Source organism: Protomyctophum parallelum (assembly GCF_964188405.1).
Source record: "Protomyctophum parallelum genome assembly, chromosome: 1".
NCBI classification, from domain to species: Eukaryota; Metazoa; Chordata; class Actinopteri; order Myctophiformes; family Myctophidae; genus Protomyctophum; species Protomyctophum parallelum.
Genome location: NC_139697.1, coordinates 89,292,281 through 89,314,864, shown reverse-complemented (window position 1 = coordinate 89,314,864; position 22,584 = coordinate 89,292,281). Strand labels below are relative to the sequence as shown.

General features: G+C 41.9%; 1 protein-coding gene across 1 annotated transcript in view; it reads left to right on the top strand.

Moving 5' to 3' along the window:
• Window positions 1-22,584, top strand: part of trpv1 (transient receptor potential cation channel, subfamily V, member 1) — a 39,145-nt gene that overhangs the window by 8,243 nt on the left and 8,318 nt on the right. The window contains exons 6-12 of the mRNA XM_083766102.1: window positions 3,533-3,831; window positions 5,916-6,095; window positions 12,620-12,772; window positions 13,410-13,505; window positions 14,290-14,360; window positions 16,524-16,689; window positions 17,613-17,679. Of these exons, the coding sequence (XP_083622228.1) occupies window positions 3,533-3,831; window positions 5,916-6,095; window positions 12,620-12,772; window positions 13,410-13,505; window positions 14,290-14,360; window positions 16,524-16,689; window positions 17,613-17,679 (1,032 nt within the window). The remainder of the gene's footprint in view (window positions 1-3,532; window positions 3,832-5,915; window positions 6,096-12,619; window positions 12,773-13,409; window positions 13,506-14,289; window positions 14,361-16,523; window positions 16,690-17,612; window positions 17,680-22,584) is intronic.

Genomic DNA, 22,584 nt, shown 5'->3' with positions numbered 1-22,584 from the left:
CCTCGGAAACCCTGTTTAGGGACGGGAAGACGCTGATAGTCGCAGAACAGTCGAAGGTCCGCCGCTCGCTCCCTCTGACGGTGAGAGAGAGCGGCTCGCTCCGCCTGGTGGTGTATACTCTCTGTTCGTCGGCGACGCAAGAACCCCTACATCGGTAGTCGCCTTGGTGGGTGTGGTCTGCCGCAGGAAACAGGAAGTGGGCGGAGCGGTTGACACATGGCTGTTGGCTGTGTTTCAGGTGGTCTAACGTGAGGTAGAAGGAGCATGGATTTTTTGGGGGGTTCTCCACGAACCCACGCGGCCAAGCCTGCTGGAGGGAGCAGCCAATGGTGAAGCTGGAGCCCTCCGACACCTGCAGCTCCTGCCGTCCGTCCCCAGAAACCATGTTCACCTGCCGCCCCTGCAGCTGGCCCTCACAAACACTCTTCATGTTGGGGGAGACGCTGATGACCACCTTCAGATCTGAAACAAGACGGAGGTGATTGGCTGAAACGGCAGATATGTACAGTACCAAAACAGCTGTTTGAAGCTATATTATTCGTATTTGTTTATAGACTATAGGTCCTCCACTGCTGGCTTGCTCAAACAGTACAGTTTGAGCAAGTACACCTGTACAGTGTACACTCAAGAGAATGTCCCCGCTGCCACCCTTAGATCTCCATATATGGAGCTGACCTGTTCTGACATTACATAATTTATGTTGATCTGACCTCATCAAACCCTGTACACTCAAGACATGCTCCTTATATGGCCGGTATAGAATTCATTCCATGTTGATCTGACCCCCCCATGTCAAAGCGCCAGCGCTCGCCCAGCAGTCTGCCGCCAACGAGGCGGATGCGTGCAGCAACCTCGTCCTTTAGGGTGAGGTCGTTTCTCACCCTCAGGCGTCTTACTGGTTGTTATTATGATTATGTCTGGGTAGCTTGTGCAGCCTCATGGATTTGATCACGGGAACCACCAACTCAGCATAATAGCATGGCTTGTACTGGGAGCTGATGGTAGGTGTTGTAAGTACTGGGAGCTGATGGTAGGTGTTGTAAGTATACTGGGAGCTGATGGTAGGTGTTGTAAGTACTGGGAGCTGATGGTAGGTGTTGTAAGTACTGGGAGCTGATGGTAGGTGTTGTAAGTACTGGGAGCTGATGGTAGGTGTTGTAAGTACTGGGAGCTGATGGTAGGTGTTGTAAGTACTGGGAGCTGATGGTAGGTGTTGTAAGTAATGGGAGCTGATGGTAGGTGTTGTAAGTACTGGGAGCTGATGGTAGGTGTTGTATGTACTGGGGGATGATGGTAGGTGTTGTTGTAAGTACTGAATGGGAATAAACTCCTGCACTCTGGCTGATACCGACAATAAGCCTCTCCGACTTACGTACTTATATATGTGTTAAAATAAATCACAATAATTATATTTCCCAAAAGCAATGAATAATCGCTACCTTCAAAGAATCTGCATCCTGCTGTTCTGCAGGGATCACCTGGTCCGGTCAGTCCGGGTTAACTGTCCTGTCTGGGTGGACCTGGCCATCTGATGTGTTGTTGTAGTTCTGTTCTGGGATGAACTTGTCCGTATGAACCTTTCATTCCAGATGGTCCTAACCGTCCTGGTTGACCTTTCGGTCGAATTCATCGAAAACACCAACCTATTTTCTGTTGACTGATAGCCTATTGTCCCTCTAATACGTGAGGGGGCCGTGGTTTGTCATTTACTGTTTTCATTTATTTTTAATTATTATTTTTGATTTTGTGAGGAGGAGGAGCTGGAGGAGGTCATTTTCCAAAATAATAATACAAAATAAATGAAAACAGTAAATGACAAACCACGCCCCCTCACGTATTAGAGGGACAATATCAGTCAGCAGAAAAAAAGGTATTTTTGATGAATCTATCATGGTTCAAATGGAGTTTGAAGTTATGATGGGTTTGTATAGGAAGGGGGCGGGGAAGCTAAAATTAATATCAAATATATAATTACTGATTCAAGCAACTTAAGAACTGCCCGGGATGTTCACATAAGTCTGAGTAGACGTTAAAATGAAATACCCCTTTAAATTCAAGTCACTTGTATACAATATTATAGCCTAGGACATAATGCAACAACGTCACCTTCGCTATTATACCGATTCCTTCGAAGTTCAGATGGCCGTAGTCCAGTTGTTCGTTCCCTGCCACGATGGCCCGGTCCACATACGTCTTGAGGTCACCATGAAGATCATGATAGTTTTTGAATTGTGCTGCTGTGTCTCTGACACAGAGCACAGCGCTCAGCAGGAACAACGTGGACGCAACAAGTCTCCTCGTCATCCTGGTCTTCTCCCAACAAACACACACACCTTCAGATGGAGGACGGTGGAGTGCATCTGGTCAGACCTTCTTAAAGGGCAGCAGGTCTCGTGGGGTCAGAAGGTCAAACTGCAAAGAGCAGGAGGATGTTTGGCTTGTTGTTCGGTCATCGCTGTCTCCACCAGCGTCTGGTCATCACAGTCCAAACTCTGATGATTGATCTATCGCTGATTGATTGATTTGGGGGGGGGGGGGGGGGGGGGGTGTCGCGGTCTGTTTGAAAACCACTGACATAGAAACATCAGAAAACTGTCAGGAGTTAAGTATACTTTCATGCCATTACTTTCACTCCAGTAATTTTAGATTTGCCGGTCTTTAACTTTGTAACAGAGTTTCTACATTGCAGTATTGATACTTTTACTGAAATAAAAATAATTGACTACGCACACACGCAACCCCCCTACAGTATATCTTCACTTATCAATAAAGGCAAAAATTCCAAAAAACTAATCTTAAAGATGGAGTGCCGTGATTTTTGTACTTTTTCTGTTGTGCATGAGTCTATGGAGTTAACATTACTCTAATAAACCTGTGTGGTTATAATATTCAAATACTCTTCCCTTTGTATTTTTGGTTTCTTCCAAGCTGAAAGCCTTTCAATCAAAAGGCCCAATCGAAATAACACCATTTTAGTGACATCATAACCCTAACCCCTCCCACAACCATTTTAGTGACATCATAACCCTAACCACAACAGGTGTGGGTGAGGCTTAAGTTCAGGTGGGTGAAAACCAGGCATACCTAATGAACCGGTGGGCGTGGCCACATAAAAACATTTAACATTTTTAGAACTTTCTGTACACTTTTTTTAAATAAATATAAAAAAGTATAATCATAGTACCTGATGATCATGTTTTACGGCACTTCATCTTTAAAATAAATAAATATATAATATATATATCTGCTGTGAAAAGTTATTCAAAATGCTGATAAGAGCCCAAAGTGTCAAGGCTCATACATAGTCTGGATTTACGGTGGTGGGGTGACCACCGAACTACAACATGACGTCACGAGCCGCGGTGAAGAGCAAACCACCGCCACCGCTAAAGCCCTTCTCTCTGTTTTTACTCACCACCGCTCAATGTTATTTCAGCTCCGGTGGTCAGCTCACCACCGGAGCGGTGGTCACCTCATCACCGAAAATCCAGACTATGAATAGGCCTTTACAGTACCTGATTTCCACCTCCAGGGGAGCTGCCTCTGTCGCTGGCGGCCTGCACCAACCAGCAGTCGGCCGTAGACTTCCTGTTGGAGAACGAGCACCAGAGGGCCGACGTCCGCGAGACGGACTCTCGGGGCAACACCGTGCTGCACGCCCTGGTGGCGGTGGCCGACAACAGCGACGAGAACACGGCCTTCGTCACGGCCATGTACGACCACGTCCTCACCTCCACCGCCAGGCTCCACCCCAAGTGGAGGCTGGAGGACATCGAGAACGCGCAGGGACTGACGCCTCTCAAGCTGGCCGCCAAGACGGGCAAGATCGGGGTAAGTGAAGACTTGCATGAGTCCATACGAGTTATATTAGCCCATTTCGACCGGAGATCATGCAGCTTTATACAAAATGTCAGCGGTTCTCAAACTGCTTCATGTCAAGGACCCCAAAAATGATGGGGTTGGCCGCCGACCCCCATCTGCAAATGTGTTGTTCCAGGGACCCCCCCCATGCAGAAGCAAAAATTGAGTTAAAAAAAAAAAAGAGTTAAAGTCGTTCGCTCTGAAAGAATATATATTCAAAGATTTGCGCCACATTTTCACGATGTTTCAAAAATAGCAGATCTACAAGCTCATACAACAGCTAAAGTATAACATAATGCTTAAAACACCAAAAGGGGTTATTCCCTTAGAGTATATATGAATAGAGAAGACACCCGAGTTCTCCTCCCATCCACTTGCATTAAGTTGCTCAAAAGCACATGAGGCGATTTCACTCCTCCTTCCGTGTAGGAACAGAGTGCATTCTGGGATGGATTGGCCTCAAACACATGAACACGCTGCCGTTGTACGTGCGCGAACGCGCACGAACGCGAACGAGCGTGCTGCCGTCGTGAACGTGCACAATGATAGTCAACGGACCAGCGCGTTCATGTGTTTGGGGCCAGGCTGCAATACCTTCATTCGGCCACTATGTCCATTTCGCCTCAGGGTTTCCTCTGGGTGCCGTCTCTATTCATATATACTCTAAGGTTATTCCCCGTTCTGAATGAGTCAAAAGCCTGATTTAGCAGAGCTCACAAACCTGATATCTCCGCTGTCGGAAGGAAACCTCATAACTCCAAAATGATCATTGTTCAGGAAATGAAGAAAACCTTATATTTTGAAAACAAAGCAATACTGTATATATTGTCAATTGCTTCCATGAGAGGGGGAGAGGTGGTGGAGTTAGCTGTTTTAGACAATTTGAGGGTCCAATGGAGTTAAGAGGTTTTGTCCCAAGCACTTTTTACTACATTTTTTTCTTCATTGGTTTAATATTTTCGAAACAACACGCAGACGTAAAGGACGTGAAGACAATAGCACTGATTTTATGCAAAAATATAAATAATCAAAAACCTCAAAATTGGAGTTAGGTGGTTTCCTCCCCACAGCAACTATTATGGTTTCACCTGCAGGGCCCTGTTATTAACACAGCAACATTCTCTTATTTCAAAGTGGTGTCGCCTTCATTTGAGTGTTTTCAGTCTTGGCTAAGTTTATTGTCGTTCATAGAGGGTATGCGCGTGACATCATCATCAAACCCGGAAGTTATGCAGGAATGCCTACTGAGTGGCAAAAAACTACTTTCTGGCCTGACAGCCCATACATCCAATCAGAAAAGTCCTATCTGATTGCAACAAACAACGTTAAACAATGTTAAACTCACTTTACATGTTGCTTTGCCACTCGATTTGCCACTCGATGTGCCATTCACTTTAAAGGACAACTTTAGTTTTTTTTCAACCAAGGTTCATGTTTTTGCTTGTTATTAGAGAAACTAAAAGGTGAGTGTTAAATTTCTTTCATTTGCTGCTTTCTTTCGTTTTAGGGATTTTAGCTCTTTTTGACAAGGGGGCGGGGGCATTCGAGCATGGGGCTAAATATGTATTTTTTCACAAAATGTTATGGCAATTTCATTTTCTTTTATTTACTATAGTCCTACTAGACCCCAAGAAACTACATCTGGCCACAAAAGATCACAAGATATATTGAATGTGACAAACTGACATATTGAGCCTATACACACAGTATAAGCCTTCCCCCAGTAGGCCTCCTTTACATTCAGTAGATCCTGTGGCCAGATGTAATTTCCTGGGGTTTAATAGTAGACTATAGTAAATAATAAAATAATAAATCACCATAAAATGTTGTAATACATATTTAGCCCCATGCTCGAATGCCCCCGTCAAAAAAGAGCTAAAATCCCCAAAACGAAAGAAAGCAGCAAATGAAAAACAATTAACACTCATCTTTTACTTTCTCTAATAACAACCTAAAACATGAACCTTGCTTGAAAAAAACTAAAGTCGTCCTTTAAGCATGCGCTTATTCTCTAATCTCCATTTGTCCCCGTCCCCCCCCTCCCCCCAAAACAGATTTTCGGGCATATCCTGCGTCGGGAGTTCAAGGAGAGCAACACCAAACACTTGTCCCGAAAGTTCACCGAGTGGGCTTACGGGCCGGTCCACTCTTCCCTGTACGACCTGGCCTCTCTGGACTCTTACAAGGACAGCAACTCCGTCTTGGAGATATTGGTCTATGGCAGTGACATTCCTGTAAGTCACATTCAGTTACATTCAGTCACCTACTGTATACAGTATCATATATTGTAATGTATGACTTGCAGAGAAGAGCATCTTGTTACGAATTTCAAACAATACACCCTATAGGGGCTATATCTTGCCTTAACCCTTATCCCTAAACTAATTTGCCATTTTTAAAATAGTTCAAATAGCCCGATCTACAAGCTCACAACGTGTAGATGTAGATCGGCTAGTTGAGCTACCGGTATTTTAAAATGTTTTTCAAAATAGTAAAAAATGGCAAATATGTTTAGGGATAAAGGGATAAGATGGAGCCCCCAATGTTTCAAAATACACTAATAAAATACAAAATAAACCAGAAAATACTCCCAATACATACAATGCGCTTGCAAATGTAGTTCTGATTATTCATCGATTGGCTAACATGACTTTCTACCAGATTTTGGAGGAGATAACATTGTATATTTCAAGGCAGACTATTGATTTTACGGGAGGCCTTGAACCTCTCAAGCCAAAAGGGAACAACTTAAAGGACCACTTCACCACTTTTCAACCTATCTTCATATAATAGGTCCTCACTAATAATCATGAAATTGATGGGGAATACAAGCTAATAGCAACTGCAGGCTTTCTAGTCCTGAAAAGTTGCAAAGCGAAACTTGAAGCCATCGTTCTCACGATAATGAAAATCTAAACACTTTTGTAAAAGAATGTTGTTTAAAAAAAACTGCCCAATGATGATGTCAGGATTTGATGATGAGGAGGACGGTTTATAAACTGACCACAGCTCTCCTATGAGACACAGACTGAGTAGGAAAACAATCATGCCATTTTATCATGATTCAATTCAATCTTTATTACAGACTCACGGTCCAGATCACATACAGAAGAAACAAAAGACACTAAATAATAAAACAAATTAAAAATGTAAAGATTTAAATATACATACATACATACACAGTGCATACAGTGCTCACAGCCTGTAGAGGCAGTTTCGCCAATGTCTCCAAATCATGGAAGAGAACCTATTTGAGGTTCTCCACAGGGTTGGTTAAAGGCTCATACATAGTCTGGATTTACGGTGGTGGGGTGACCACCGAAATACAACATGACGTCACGAGCCGCGGTGAAGAGCAAACAGCTGACTGGCACTGTGCCATCTGGGTACCCTCACTAGTAATCGTAATGCATCATTACTGTATATGCAACCTTAAGTTTATGCATGCTACTCACCTTGTAGTTACTCCACAGGTGAGCAGTATACAACGGTGTACAGAAAGCTTTAAACAGTGATACTAGAGCTGGGACTCGATTAAAAAATTAATCTAATTAATCAGAGGCTTTGCGATTAATTAATCTAGATTAATCGCATTTTAATCGCATATCAATATTCAACCCGAGAACAGCGAGAAACCTTTTTTTTTATGTTTTTTGGTATCCCAGTGAATCAATGAATAGTGACTACAGGATACCACTCATTTTCAACATTTTACTGTCATTAATATACCTGTTGTGGAAATAATAATAAAAAGTCACCCCATTCTGTGTTGCCTAGAACTGGAGGTCTGAAAAAACATTAGTAACAGTAACAAGTACATCTCAGTGACATCACAAAGCTGTACTTACTTCATATTGTTACTGTTTTTTTGTCAGACCTCCAGTTCTAGGCAACACAAAATGGGGTGACTTTTTATTATTTCCAGTTTTCAGTACTATAGAAAAGCGCCCAGTGAGAAACGTTCCGCGTTGAAAAAAAAGGTGCGATTAATTTTTCTGTAGTTAATCGCGATAAATTTTTCAGTAGTTAATTAATCTAAATTAATCGCAATTAGTCCCGGCCCTAAGTGATACCTTAACATCTGAAGAGCAATTATGAAATGTCCTCATTAAAATGTTTGCCTCATGGGCATACAGTTTGCACATTTTTCTATGAATGTCTTTATCATCTGTGAGGTCATCAGAGATATAGTGGCCGAGGTACTTAATCTCACTGCAGACAAGGAGAATGTTATCACTGAGAATAAAGTTAGGAAAAACTGCCTTTTCATCCTCTTTACTTCGCACAATCAGGATGCTACTCTTCTTGGCATTATACTTAATATTAAAGTCAATACCATACTGGGAACAAATCCTCAAAAGCTGCTGTAAGCCTGCACTGTACGGGGAAATGATAACCAAATCGTCCGTGTACAGATCTGGTTCACAACAGTATTACCGATAACACAAGTAGTTTTACAGAGGTTCAGGTTACTAGATGGATCATCCATGTACAGATTAAATAAAAAAGGAGATAAAATCCCGCCCCTGTCTGACCCCATTCCCAACATGAAATGGTTCCCGATGCAGTATTGCCCCACTTCACCTGCATCAGCTGCATACCAAAAGGCTAAAATCCTGATAATGCACTTGGGTACCCCTCTTTGGCACATTTTATCAAATAACTTAAAATGGTTTAGTCTATCAAATGCCCTGGACGCATCAATAAAACATAAAGTGGACTGCTATATTTTGCTATAATGTCCTTTAACGCAAAGATACACATATCTGTTCCGTATATTCTTTTAAAACCAAACTGGTTGTCAGCTGTGGTTATATACTTTTCTAGTCTGTTCAACAGGATATTCTCCAGCACTTTGGACAGTATGCTAGCTAAAGCAATAGGTCTGTAGTTATCCATATTATTAATTGTCCCAGCTTTGTTGACAGGTACGAGCAGCACAGATAACATGGAATCTGGTAAAACACCATGGTAACACCCAGTAAGACATTAAGCAATAAGAGGGGAAAGTTTTAGACTGGCATATTTTAAATGTTCAGCTGAGATGTGATCCGGGCCGCATGATTTATTATTTTCTAGACTCAATACCGTATTGTATACAGTGCATCCCTCAGATCTAACTGCCAGGTTCTCAGTGGAGTCAACCATATCAACTTCAAATGCTTCACTCTTAAGACAGTTGAACAGATCATGATAGTGTTGTCGCCACAGTTCAGCAATATTGGCTGATCCACTCACTCCATCAATGGAGGACCGTAAGGGTGTTTTACTGTTGTTTAGCACCTTGACCTCTTGCCAGAAATCAAAGCAGCTGTTGTTGCGCAGCTTTCTGGCCTCATTTTATCCTCATTTGTAAGTGGTGCAAACCACTTCCTTAAGTGAGTATGTGTGCGGGTCCCTGCCTGGCTGGCTGGGTATGTGTGAGCACGAAAACAGCATGGTTGTAACTCTGTCATTTCTCAACCGTTTCGGACACGGGGCGGCTCGCTGGAATCGGGCCGGCACCCTGCGGATAAAGTGCGTTCCGGGGACCCCCACACGGAGTTGCACCACTTACTTTACACGGGTGTGATTTTTCTTTAATGAAGCGGACCGCATATTTATATTTAGCATTTGTGGCTTGTTTATGTTCAAGTAGACCCCTGCCTGGGCCTACCTGAATCTGCCCACACTTTAAAAGCATATCTAGCAGCCGTACAGTATGTAGCTCAGTCACATGCTCATTCCATCCCGGTTTTATGGTGTGCACCTTTTTCTTACTCTTATACATAAGGACTTGCTAGAGGCATTTAAGACATCAACAATAAGATCATAAGTAAGACATAAGTCTCTACCATGTTGCTCATTTTTACAGTCGGTGTCTCTGCAGAGCATTGCATCTCTTGGTATTACAACAGAGGCTAAAGCTTGGTCAGTAAGCAAGGTATAGTGATCAATATCACTCAGTTTTAACCAATCCAGCCTTGCAGAGACGTGCTGGCCATTGGGAAATTCGGGACAACTCCCGAACGGCCGGTCCAGTCCAGGCCGGTCTGGGCCAACCGTTTTTTATTAAAAAAAAGAAAATCATATATTTAATTTTGAAGATACACAATTATCTTTTAACAAGGTAACAGCCTATATAATCATGTTGCTTTGTGACATAATAATGTTGTGCACAGCAGCCGCTCTCAGCCATCCTGGCTGCAGCGCAGACTGCAGGTCACTGTAGGACCTAAAGTGACCTAAGATTATGCACGCCCTTGATTCGTCAGTGTTTCGTTTCGCCGGCGCGTGGCCGTACAGGGCCTCCGCAACTCCACTTCTGGGCCCACCACGTCCCTGTGTGGAGGATTTATTGTCCTCCACAGATAGCATAGGGATATTTTCAACATTCAGGGTCATTACGAATGGAATATGGTCTGAAGTGGCCAACTCATCTAAGGCCAAACGGAATCTGCTGTTTTTTGTCAGTTTTTCTGCAGTGATTCCGGAGGAAAATCAGCAGTGTTTTTTTGTCTTTTAAGGTTTTAGACAGTTATCCAGGACTATAATCAATGTGTTTAGAGCAAAAATAACTCTAAATATGCTAAATAAACCTTAAAGTACCACAACAAAGTAATTAAGATCTATTAGTCAAATCTTCGATTTCATCCATTTCTATCCAATAATAATTCACTCCTTCATGAACATTCTTTAGTACAAATAACAAATGTGAAATGAAATTACAATGGGTCCAACAAGAACATACATATACTTAGCCAGCCAGCCAGCCAGCCAGTGGCTTTCCACCAGCCAGCCAGTCAGTCAGTCAGTCAGTCAGTCAGCCTGCCTGCCAGCCAGATAGCCAGGGGCCAGCTTGGGGGCTTTCAACCCGGGATTCTGCCTTGCACTATTTTATCCCGGAGATCAGTGGTGGACTCTCCAACCCCATGAAAATACGAATGTAATGAGTTAAGCCTTTCCAGGTCTTGTTTAGGTAACCATGCACAAAATGTCACATTCCTTATCAACAACGATCCGCCTTGCTTTGTTCCCGTCACTGTGCCCCACGCGTAGGCCACGCGTGTTATATGACACCACCCGCATATTTCTATTTGGGGTTATGAACTGCCGTCATGTCCATCCGCAGATGAATGATTCCCGAGTTGTACAGGAGCGACTACCGGTAGTAGCTGTGTTGACTCCGGCATGCGACCCACTAACGGGCCGTCTTGGCTCATTCGGATGGCGACATCGGACATACAGTAGGTGCCTGCTGGCCACAGCTCTGGGTCATACATTTCTGACACATCCTTGCATTCGGCAGTGATGTGAAATGAACTAAACCGACTTTGTGCCGAGTCAATCTTCCGACAGATTACATCTCGGCCAAGTTTCTCATTGAGATAAATAGTGATGACCTATTATAATATGAAGATAGGTTGAAAAGTGGTGAAGTGGTCCTTTAAACACGTCCTAAAAGGTAAACGTAAAGTCCAAAGCTTCAAAAGAGCTGAAAACGATACAAAACATCCTCCTACCTAGAGCTTTGGCAATTAAGGTCCTCAAAGGTGGGAGCTGCGTGGGAAATGTTCAAGGTTGTCTTGTGTAGTCTACCGGTATATAAGAGTAAAACATATTTTGTCTTCAGACAATGCAGCAGCATAGATAGCATGACATTCAAACAACAAACACAGCAAACAAAAGGGACAGACTGGCAGATACTGAGTGAGCTAGGACAGGGGTTCTCAACGTTTTTGGCTTTGGCAATGTCTCTGGACCCCCGCCCCACCCCCTCCCGACCCCAAATATAAATTGACTGCTGCAATAACCTTAATAATAGAGACAATAGAGCACCGAAGTCCTGACGTCACTGTCAGTAGAGAGTGTTTGAAAAATAAACCGATCACCCCGGCCTTTTCACTCATATGGATATGAAGCATCGACTGAAGATGGAAATGTACAAATATGCCCAAAGAGTAACAAAATAAGTGTTAGAAACAACTCAAATAACCCAGAGACTACATTTCCGGGTAAGCGAGTGGCTGCATCTGCCTGTCACAACAGAAAATTAATGTTAATTACATTTATTTTTATTTGATTGATATTTAATGTTTCTTGGTTAGTACGAGTCGAGTCACCACCAGCTGAGCTTACTGTACGTCAACGAGGAATCTCAGGAACGCAATGTGTTGACAGCTGGGCGTGACGTATATTAGCAGCGATGTAGTTTCAAGGCTTTTGCGGCCACATTAATTCCATTTTCTCCAGAAACTGGCTGTATCAAATATGAATGGACATCATTAATGTCGCACAGCCACTCCCCTGACAGAAAGGCTGGGATGGTCGGTTTATTTTTCAAACACAGTTCTTATATGAAGCGACCTAAAATTGCGGAGATTTCACTGCAAATAAAAAAATACATGAACCTGTGTATTGGCGCCCTCTACTGAAAGTGACGTCAGACTTCGGTGCTCTAGACACCATAAATAAATACTATATACTACTATATTAATACTATAAATACTATATGTAAAATCTTCATTTCCCCAAATTATTTCCAAAATAATTTGGGGACCTTGAGGACCCCCCAAAATAATTTGGCGACCCCTTGGATAAAGGAGCTATATAAATGCACCAAATCACCATAACACAATTACGGTGCAACATGCATTATATTATATATATTATATGTGGCAAAATTGTGCCCCATAATTGTGACCCCACCGTGGACCCACTGCCGTGTCTCTCTGTGTTCTTATTTTGTTCTGAAACACAACAAACCATCTCCTTTCAGAATCGTCACCAGATGCTCCAGCTTGAGCCTCTGAGCAGACTGCTGGAGGAGAAGTGGAGCAGGTTCGCAGGTCGCATCTTTTTCCTCAACTTCCTGGTCTACGTCTTGTACCTGGTGGTGTTCACCATGGTCGCCTACAACAAGAAGGACAAGGTGAGCCAGACACTGAGGCAGCAGCAGGATCTGGGAGGGATTATTACTGCCAGCTCACTGAAGCACTGATTCACAAACGTTTTAGCCTGCGGGCCGCGTGACCCAAAAGAGAAATTATAGACATTCTCCCGGGACCCAAACTAGTAAACAATAGCACATCTACAAGCTCAAAACGTGATGCTCCGTGTTGTATACTATAACACATTGGCCAAATTGTCGAATAGTATATGAAAGAGGAAATGATTGTGAAAATAGCCGATCTACAAGCTCACTGCAGCGGCTCATCTGTGGAACCAAGTCAAACTAAACGTTGCCCATTTACCAACTCGCGTACAGCCGGCGGAACTGCTCAGCCTGGTATTCCTAAAGTAAAGTAAGTAAATTATACCTTAACCTCAGTAACACTATGCCTGCACCCTAAACTTATTTCCAACCTTATTCGCAGTCAAACAAAACATAGAATACAAGAACCACCTCACTGAGCGGTCGGCGTGAGGTCGGCGGGAGAAAAATAAAGATGGCGAGATTATTGATTATGGGCGACGGTATAGGCCTATACCTGGCTGTTACCTTGAGAAGCTCTTCTATAGGGTACAGACTAGGCTCACACTGATCCTTGCTGTCCGGTCCTCCGCAGCCGCCGTTCTCCATCCAGCACAACACAGACGGCTACCTCTACCTCTCAGGTCAACTGCTGATGACACTGGCATCCTGCTACTTCTTCATCAGAGGGGTAATGTGTTCACTGGCCTGCTATTTCTTCATCAGAGGGGTAATGTGTTCACTGGCCTCCTGCTACTTCTCCATCAGAGAAACGGCACAAAGATGTATTTTTATTTACTTGAGTAGTCTTTTTGCAGTGGTGGAAGTGGAAGTACTGTACGTAACTTAAGTACAATTTGGAGGTATTTGTACAGTACTTCACTTGAGTATTGCCGATTTCCAGTACTTTCACTTCTACCAAATACTGTACTTTTGCTCCTACTACATTTATTTGAAAGCTTTAGTTACTTTTTAGATTTGGATGGAGCACTTCAGCCCTATACCTGTATATACATTTCAGCCCTTTGACAATAGCCGATCTACAAGCTCACAATGCATCACATTGTGAGTTTGTAGATCTGCTATTTTCAAAAGATGTGTATACATTTAACTTGAAATGGGACATTCTGCATAGTGATCACTTTCTACTTTTGGTACTTTAAGTAACCTAGGTCAAGTACATGAATTCCATACTTTTACTTGTAACAGAGTAGTTTTGCATTGCAGTATTGATACTTTTACTTAAGTAAGACAGTTGAGTACTTTATCCACCACAGAGCCACAGAGTAAGACAGCCTGAAAACAGACAGCGGAAAACAGCCTGGTCACATGGTTCATGTACTCACGCGAGCCCATAGACTCCAATGCATTTCGTAAACTTTGTCCCCATTCAATAGAAGTCTATGTAGAAGAGCCTGGAACGGAGTTGTCTATATGCCTCTGATCCACCACTGTCTTTTTGTCCAAATCCCCAGATAGTAGACATGAGGAGGAAACGTCCAAAGCTGCAGACACTGCTGATTGACGGCTACAGTGAGATCCTGTTGTAAGTTGCCACGGCGATTGTTCACCTGTGCACTCTCTGCTTTCAAGTAGGCCTATGAAATTATCACTGGAAGAAATAGAAGATATCACATCAGATGATGAAAGAGCACACGACGACGCGTGTAATATTGTTCTGCCTGCACACAAACTATGCATTAAAAAAAAGGCCCAGTCTTTGATCATCACATCAGAGAAGCATGTGCGTGTGTGCGTGCGTGCGTGCGTGCGTGCGTGTATGCGTGCTGTATGTCATGGCCTGCTCATTATGCACTGTGTTCCTGGCAGTGTGCGAGAGCTGTGCGTTTAGAAGCGGCTTTGTGTTTTGCATACAATGTTTTTGCATCTCTCTGGGGGGGAATCATTGTTATTATATGTATATTCTGCTTCATAGTTTTGTGCAGGGCCTCTTGTTCCTGGTCTGTAAACTGTTATGTATTCTGCTTTATAGTTTTGTGCAGGGCCTCTTGTTCCTGGTCTGTAAACTGTTATGTATTCTGCTTTATAGTTTTGTGCAGGGCCTCTTGTTCCTGGTCTGTATACTGTTATGTATTCTGCTTTATAGTTTTGTGCAGGGCCTCTTGTTCCTGGTCTGTAATACTCTGTAAACTGTTATGTATTCTGCTTTATAGTTTTGTGCAGGGCCTCTTGTTCCTGGTCTGTAAACTGTTATGTATTCTGCTTTATAGTTTTGTGCAGGGCCTCTTGTTCCTGGTCTGTATACTGTTATGTATTCTGCTTTATAGTTTTGTGCAGAGCCTCTTGTTCCTGGTCTGTAATACTCTGTAAACTGTTATGTATTCTGCTTTATAGTTTTGTGCAGAGCCTCTTGTTCCTGGTCTGTATACTGTTATGTATTCTGCTTTATAGTTTTGTGCAGGGCCTCTTGTTCCTGGTCTGTATACTGTTATGTATTCTGCTTTATAGTTTTGTGCAGAGCCTCTTGTTCCTGGTCTGTAATACTCTGTAAACTGTTATGTATTCTGCTTTATAGTTTTGTGCAGAGCCTCTTGTTCCTGGTCTGTATACTGTTATGTATTCTGCTTTATAGTTTTGTGCAGGGCCTCTTGTTCCTGGTCTGTATACTGTTATGTATTCTGCTTTATAGTTTTGTGCAGGGCCTCTTGTTCCTGGTCTGTAATACTCTGTATACTGTTATGTATTCTGCTTTATAGTTTTGTGCAGAGCCTCTTGTTCCTGGTCTGTAATACTCTGTAAACTGTTATGTATTCTGCTTTATAGTTTTGTGCAGAGCCTCTTGTTCCTGGTCTGTAAACTATTATGTATTCTGCTTTATAGTTTTGTGCAGAGCCTCTTGTTCCTGGTCTGTAATACTCTGTAAACTGTTATGTATTCTGCTTCATAGTTTTGTGCAGAGCCTCTTGTTCCTGGTCTGTATACTGTTATGTATTCTGCTTTATAGTTTTGTGCAGGGCCTCTTGTTCCTGGTCTGTAATACTCTGTAAACTGTTATGTATTCTGCTTCATAGTTTTGTGCAGAGCCTCTTGTTCCTGGTCTGTATACTGTTATGTATTCTGCTTTATAGTTTTGTGCAGGGCCTCTTGTTCCTGGTCTGTAATACTCTGTATACTGTTATGTATTCTGCTTTATAGTTTTGTGCAGAGCCTCTTGTTCCTGGCCTGTAATACTCTGTAAACTGTTATGTATTCTGCTTTATAGTTTTGTGCAGAGCCTCTTGTTCCTGGCCTGTAATACTCTGTAAACTGTTATGTATTCTGCTTTATAGTTTTGTGCAGAGCCTCTTGTTCCTGGTCTGTAAACTATTATGTATTCTGCTTTATAGTTTTGTGCAGAGCCTCTTGTTCCTGGTCTGTAATACTCTGTAAACTGTTATGTATTCTGCTTTATAGTTTTGTGCAGAGCCTCTTGTTCCTGGTCTGTATACTGTTATGTATTCTGCTTTATAGTTTTGTGCAGAGCCTCTTGTTCCTGGTCTGTATACTGTTATGTATTCTGCTTCATAGTTTTGTGCAGAGCCTCTTGTTCCTGGTCTGTATACTGTTATGTATTCTGCTTTATAGTTTTGTGCAGAGCCTCTTGTTCCTGGCCTGTAATACTCTGTATACTGTTATGTATTCTGCTTTATAGTTTTGTGCAGAGCCTCTTGTTCCTGGTCTGTAAACTGTTATGTATTCTGCTTTATAGTTTTGTGCAGAGCCTCTTGTTCCTGGCCTGTGCCGTGCTGTACTGCTGTGGGAGGCAGGAGTACCTGGGCTTCCTGGTGCTGTGTCTCGCTCTGAGCTGGATCAACCTGCTGTACTTCTCCAGAGGAAACAGACACATGGGGATCTACAGCGTTATGATACAGAAGGTAGTAGCGCACGCACGCACGCACACACGCACCCACGCACGCACGCACACACACACACACACACACACACACACACACACACACACACACACACACACACACACACACACACACACACACACACACACACACACACACATAAAGTGGTGGAAAGCACATTTACTTAAGTGCTGTACTTAAGTACAAGTTTGAGGTCTGTGTACTTTAGTTGAGTATTTCCAATGCATTGTGAGCTTGTAGATCGGCTATTTTCAAAATATTTTCATTCACTTGAAAACTTGAAATGGGGTCACATTCTGCATAGTGCGTACTTTCTACTTTTGGTACTTTAAAGTACCTTTTTCAGTTTCAGTTCAGTTTATTTTTATTTATAGTGCACCGTCACCCCAAGGGGTCTCTGTGCACTTCACAACAATACACAGCAAAAAAAGAACACAATAGCACGCTAACACAATAGCACAGTAACACAATAGCGAAGAAACACAGTGAAGCATAATACAGTGTGTAAACACACATGGCTGACATAAGTACCATGCGATATAATAGGACACTGCTATACATCATCACAGATAGGTGTAGAAATGCGTTCAGAAGATCCATTAATATAACATAGGGTTTTAAAACCACAGGGCAGAGCAAGATGAATAATTATAGTGATTTCAGTTAAACTAGGGGGAAAAAGATGGGTTTTAAGTCTAGATTAAAAAAAAAAAAGACTGTGAATGACTGTGAGATTTCCAGCATCATGGGATGCCAATACCTTTGTACTTTTACTCAAGTAAAGTAAAAAAACTAATTGAGTAATTTTTTTCCTCCACTGCACACACCCCTCACTGTAGCTGGGATATGTTGCTAAATAGCACTTTGAAATAATCAATATAAATTGGGCATCTAATACGGTCTTCTTTGTTTCTCTTTTGCAGATGATCCTTAGTGACATACTGCGTTTTCTCTTCGTCTACCTCGTCTTCCTGTTTGGATTCTCAGCAGGTATTCTTGCATGTCCTCTCAAACCATTAAGTCACTTCAAAATGAGATATCCACCATCTGAAATGTCTCACAAATTGTTTGCAGGCATGAGTCACTATGAAATTATGTATAGTTGAGCTTACTATATACGATATTTGAAGGATTTTGTCCACAAAATGGTAATATACCACTTTTAGAAGCTGTAATTCACAGCATTTTCGCCCTAATCATGCATCAATTCTGTTTCCAAAATAGCAAGGTCTCTAAACTACCTCATACCTTATCAGAGACAGAGGTAAATGTGCCAGCCGATGAGTGGGGTTTCTGTAACCCAAATTCCTTATTCTTGAGAGCTGTGGAGGAACAGGAAGTTATTGTAGCGGTCAGTAAATGCAAAAACAAGACATCCACCGACTACAATGACCTGAGACATGTCATTAGTTAAAAAAATCATGTACACCATAATAAAACCATTTACATTTATATGCAACCTCTCATTCAGAAATGGTGTCTTCCCAAATCAAATGAAAAACGCAAAGGTTATCCCAGTCTTCAAAACAGGAAACAAACAACACTTTACAAACTATAGACCATGCAATTTCCTTGCTCTCACAGTTCTCAAAGATATTGGAGAAATTATTTGGGGAGAGGCTGGAACACTTTGTAGAAAAAGATTACTTATTAACAGAAAATCTATACGGTTTTAGAGCCAACAGATCGCCTGCAAAGGCACTGATTGAACTAACTGAAGAGATAATAAAAAACATAGATAAAAAGATGTACACAGTACAAAAATGGCTTGAACAAAATGGCTTCAGTCAAAATAGCAAAAACCAATCATTTATAATGTTATATTCTGGCAAAGAACAAAGCAAAAACAACAGAAAATAAATAAAAAGGGACTGAGAGAGGCTATGCAATCCATAAAAATAGAACCACACGTTGAGCAAGCAAGGATATACGGTAGGGGGTCCAGCCAGTAGTCTGTCATTACAATACATTAGCATAGAGAAGAAATCCTTCCCACTTCAGGTGCAACTGGTCTATTCTGCCCTTCACAGAGACGGATATGCCTTCATATCATGGTGTCCTAATAAGTAGGTTATGCCAATATATGAACCTTTATTGAGAAAGGATATCCCCTTGAGATGCATCATCTCGTTTTAGAGGGGGTCCAGCAACATACAGCAAATACAGAGCAATACATTAGACAGAAACGTTACAACAAGTACATCCATGCATACATGCAAAACAGAAAGCTCTCCCAAGCATGGCTGCTCCCACCCCACCTACTCACCCAGAGAATAAGGCACTTAATGCATCATGGTACTCATATAGTGGACATAGATCATAAATCAAAAAAATCAAAAATCAGAAACAAACTGTTACATATACTGTATGCACATGCAGTAAAATGATTTAACGACATGATATAGATACACAATTACAAACGTGCACATGCATAGATGTCAACTTTACAGTATATTCGCAGGTTTGTATGTAAGAAACAAACTGAGGCATATCAGAAGCAAGAGCAGGGTATTTTAAGATAAGTAAGGATAGAGACTTTAAAGATATTGAAGGAGTTGATTGATCTGAGAGAGCTGGGGAGATTGTTCCAGTCATCCGGAGCTTTGTATTTGAAAGCACGTCGGCCGACTACTTTTCTAATGTTGGTGGGGACAGTGAGATAGGCATACTCTGTATTCCTCAGATTATATGGTGAGCTAAACGGATGCAGATACTGTTTTAAATATTCAGGGTAGTTCAATTGAATACATTTGAAAATGAAAATGAGCCAATGCGAGTGCCTTCTAGATTTGAGATCTAACCAGTTGAGGGTCTCATACATAACACAGTGATGGGTCATATAAGGACACCTTAGTATGAATCTGCAGAGGTTATTATAAGTTACATTGAGAGGATAGAGGTGTGTTTCAGAAGTATTTTGATAAACGATGTCAGCGTAGTCTATTATTGGAAGGATTAGTTGTGAGATAATTATTTTTCTGACCTGAAGGGTGAAGCAGTTAATGGATCGATATAGTACTTTCAAGCTGAAATTTACTTTTTGGACAGCAGAGGTAATATGCGATTTGAATGAGAGTTGAGGGTCGAGCCGGAGGCCTAGATATTTGAATTCATCCACCTTTTCCATTTGTGTGCCATCAGCAAATGTAATATAACGGTAGGGGGGTTGGTCGTGTGGAGAAAAGCATGCTAAAGGACTTATTTTTATTCAATATGAGCTTGTTGAGGTGAAACCATCTTTGGACTGCAGCAAAGTCAGCCTGTAGTGAGCACTGAATTTGGGAAATGTCAGGTTTAGAGGAGTAGATGACTGTCATCAGCGTATAATTGAATATGGCAGTCAGAGCAAATTGTGGGCAGGTCATTGATACAAATGGAGAATAGCAGAGGCCCTAGGGAAGAACCCTGGGGTATACCTTTCTCCATAATCCTAAAGTCAGAGCGGTTCCCCTGGTATGAGACGCACTGACGTCTGAGGTGGAGATATGAGTTGAACCAAAGGACAGACTCTTTTGAGAGACCTATGGAATGACGTTTGTAGAGAAGTAAGTAATGGTCTACCAAATCAAATGCCTTAGTAAGGTCAATAAATATTGCACCTGTGCGCATACTATGTTCGAATGATGAAAATACATTGTTTGTGAATTTTAGAAGTGTTGTGGTTGTTGAGAAATTGGGTCTGAAACCGGATTGGAATGGAGATATAGGATATGGGAGTCGTTGACATACTTAGAGAGTTGGTTAAATATTAACTTTTCAAATATCTTGACTGTGCTGTTGATAATAGAGATAGGTCTGTAATTGTTGAGATCATGTGGATCCGCAGGGGGGTTACACTGCGGATTTTTTATGCAGGGGGGTTACACTGACACATTTCCAGATTGATGGAATTTCGCATGTAGTTAGAGATAGATTAAATAAATCATGTAGATAGAGATAGATTAAATAAATCGGACAGTGGAAATGAAAGAATGTGAGGAGCGATTTTCAAGAACTTAATCTCCAAACCATCTGGCCCAGCAGCACCTGGGTTTAACTCACAGATGGCCTGTTGAACATCAGTTGGAGTAATTCTAGCAAAAGAAAAGGAGCTGCCGACCCTGGAGTTATTCAAGGGAGCGTGAGAGTAGGGTGGATCCGATTGTGAGCTACAGACAGAGGAAAAGTGCTGACCAAACGCATTGGCAATTATGGAGGGATCACCAGTTATACATTATCATTGATCCTGATTAGATTAGGGCTTTTGTTTGTTTTGTTAAGTATGTTATTGATTCTTTTCCAAAATTTCTTCGGGTTATTGAAATCATTATTTAAGCAGTTTTTGTAATAGTTGGCTTCTGCATTTCTTGTTTTGGTTGTGCATGTGTTCCTTAAGTGTTTATATATGTTCCAGTCATTCGAATCATTAGATGAGCGATACTTTAGCCAGGCCCTGTCTCTTTGTTTAAATAGCTGTATCAATTCACCATTTATCCAGGGTAGGTGTCTGCCCTTGACCTTGATGGTTATCCATGGAGCGTGTTTATCGATCACTTTGTTGAGTTCTTTGTAAATTAAGTTCCAGGCATCTTTGACAGAAGGTATTAGTTGAAAGCCATTCCAATTTATATCAAGTAAATCACGGGTGAAAAGTTCATTATTCATATTTCTGAATTGCCTTACTTTAATGTACCTTGGTGGTAAACGAGGTAACTGGATCTTCCACACACATTATTGAATGATCACTGAAGCAGTCAGATAGCACCCCAGATTTTGTGATTCTGTCAGGATGAGTGACAGGAATCCAATCTAGCAGAGATCTTGACAGATGAACAGGGTCAACTCTGGTAGGCTCATCAATAAATTGAGTGAGGTTAGCACTATTAATAAGATTTCGGTCCCTGGATGAAGACTTATCAAGCCAGTTCCGGTTAAAATCCCCCAGAGTAATAATTTCGTTTGTCCGATCTGTGGAGTTTATAGTAGAAACAATGTGTTGTATAGATTCGGGGGGAGCATCCGGGGGCGGCGGGCCTGTAAATATTTGGTGTTTATTTTCATGAAACATTATTCGGGTGAATAGGCATTCGAAATGCATGGGCTTCACAGTTGGGCTAAGTGAGAAGTGTAGCCACTCCTCCTCCTCTTGTGCCTCTATCAGCTCTATACAACACGTATTCTTTAAGTTGGACAGCATTATCTGAGTCTGTCAACCAAGTCTCAGAGAGAGTGATTACATTTGGTTTGTTATAAGCAACCCATGCCCTTAAAAGGTAATTTTTTAGGAACAGGCTCCTGATATTAACATGTATAATAATTATGTAAACCTTTCATAGTTTGATTATAGAAATAAAAATGACATTATGACCATGAGTATGCATAAGAATAGAAGACATTGAGCTGGGCTGATGGTGGGAAGAGGTGTGCCTTCCTGTGAGGTTAGGGTTTGGGTAGGGTGTCTGACTAATGGTGTGTCTGACTGTTGGTACGTCTAATTAAACACATGCACCCCAATAGATTCGGGTTGACACATTTAAACTGAATGAACCTCGTGCCAATATTGCATGAATTGCGCAGTAGTATGTTGATCTAATCTTAGTAGTAGTTCCAATGTATTTTTCCCATACACTTTTCAGGGCACCGGTAATATGGTATTTGTGCAGCAACATTGACTAGTAGAGCGTTATGCTTCGTGACCCCGTTTCCTACTACCCTAACTTGTACCGGTAATAATAAATGAAGGGGTCTCCACAATGCCGAGATCTTCTCGGCATTGTTTTCGGCAAACTATGAATTTGTACATCATGCCAGTGTTGCCGTTTATGTAGCGTAAAATCAGCCTGTAAGGCATTAAACATTCTAAGATCCTGGTTGCTGTAGAGGTCACCATAGCACCGCTGCACCCTTGCCCACCCA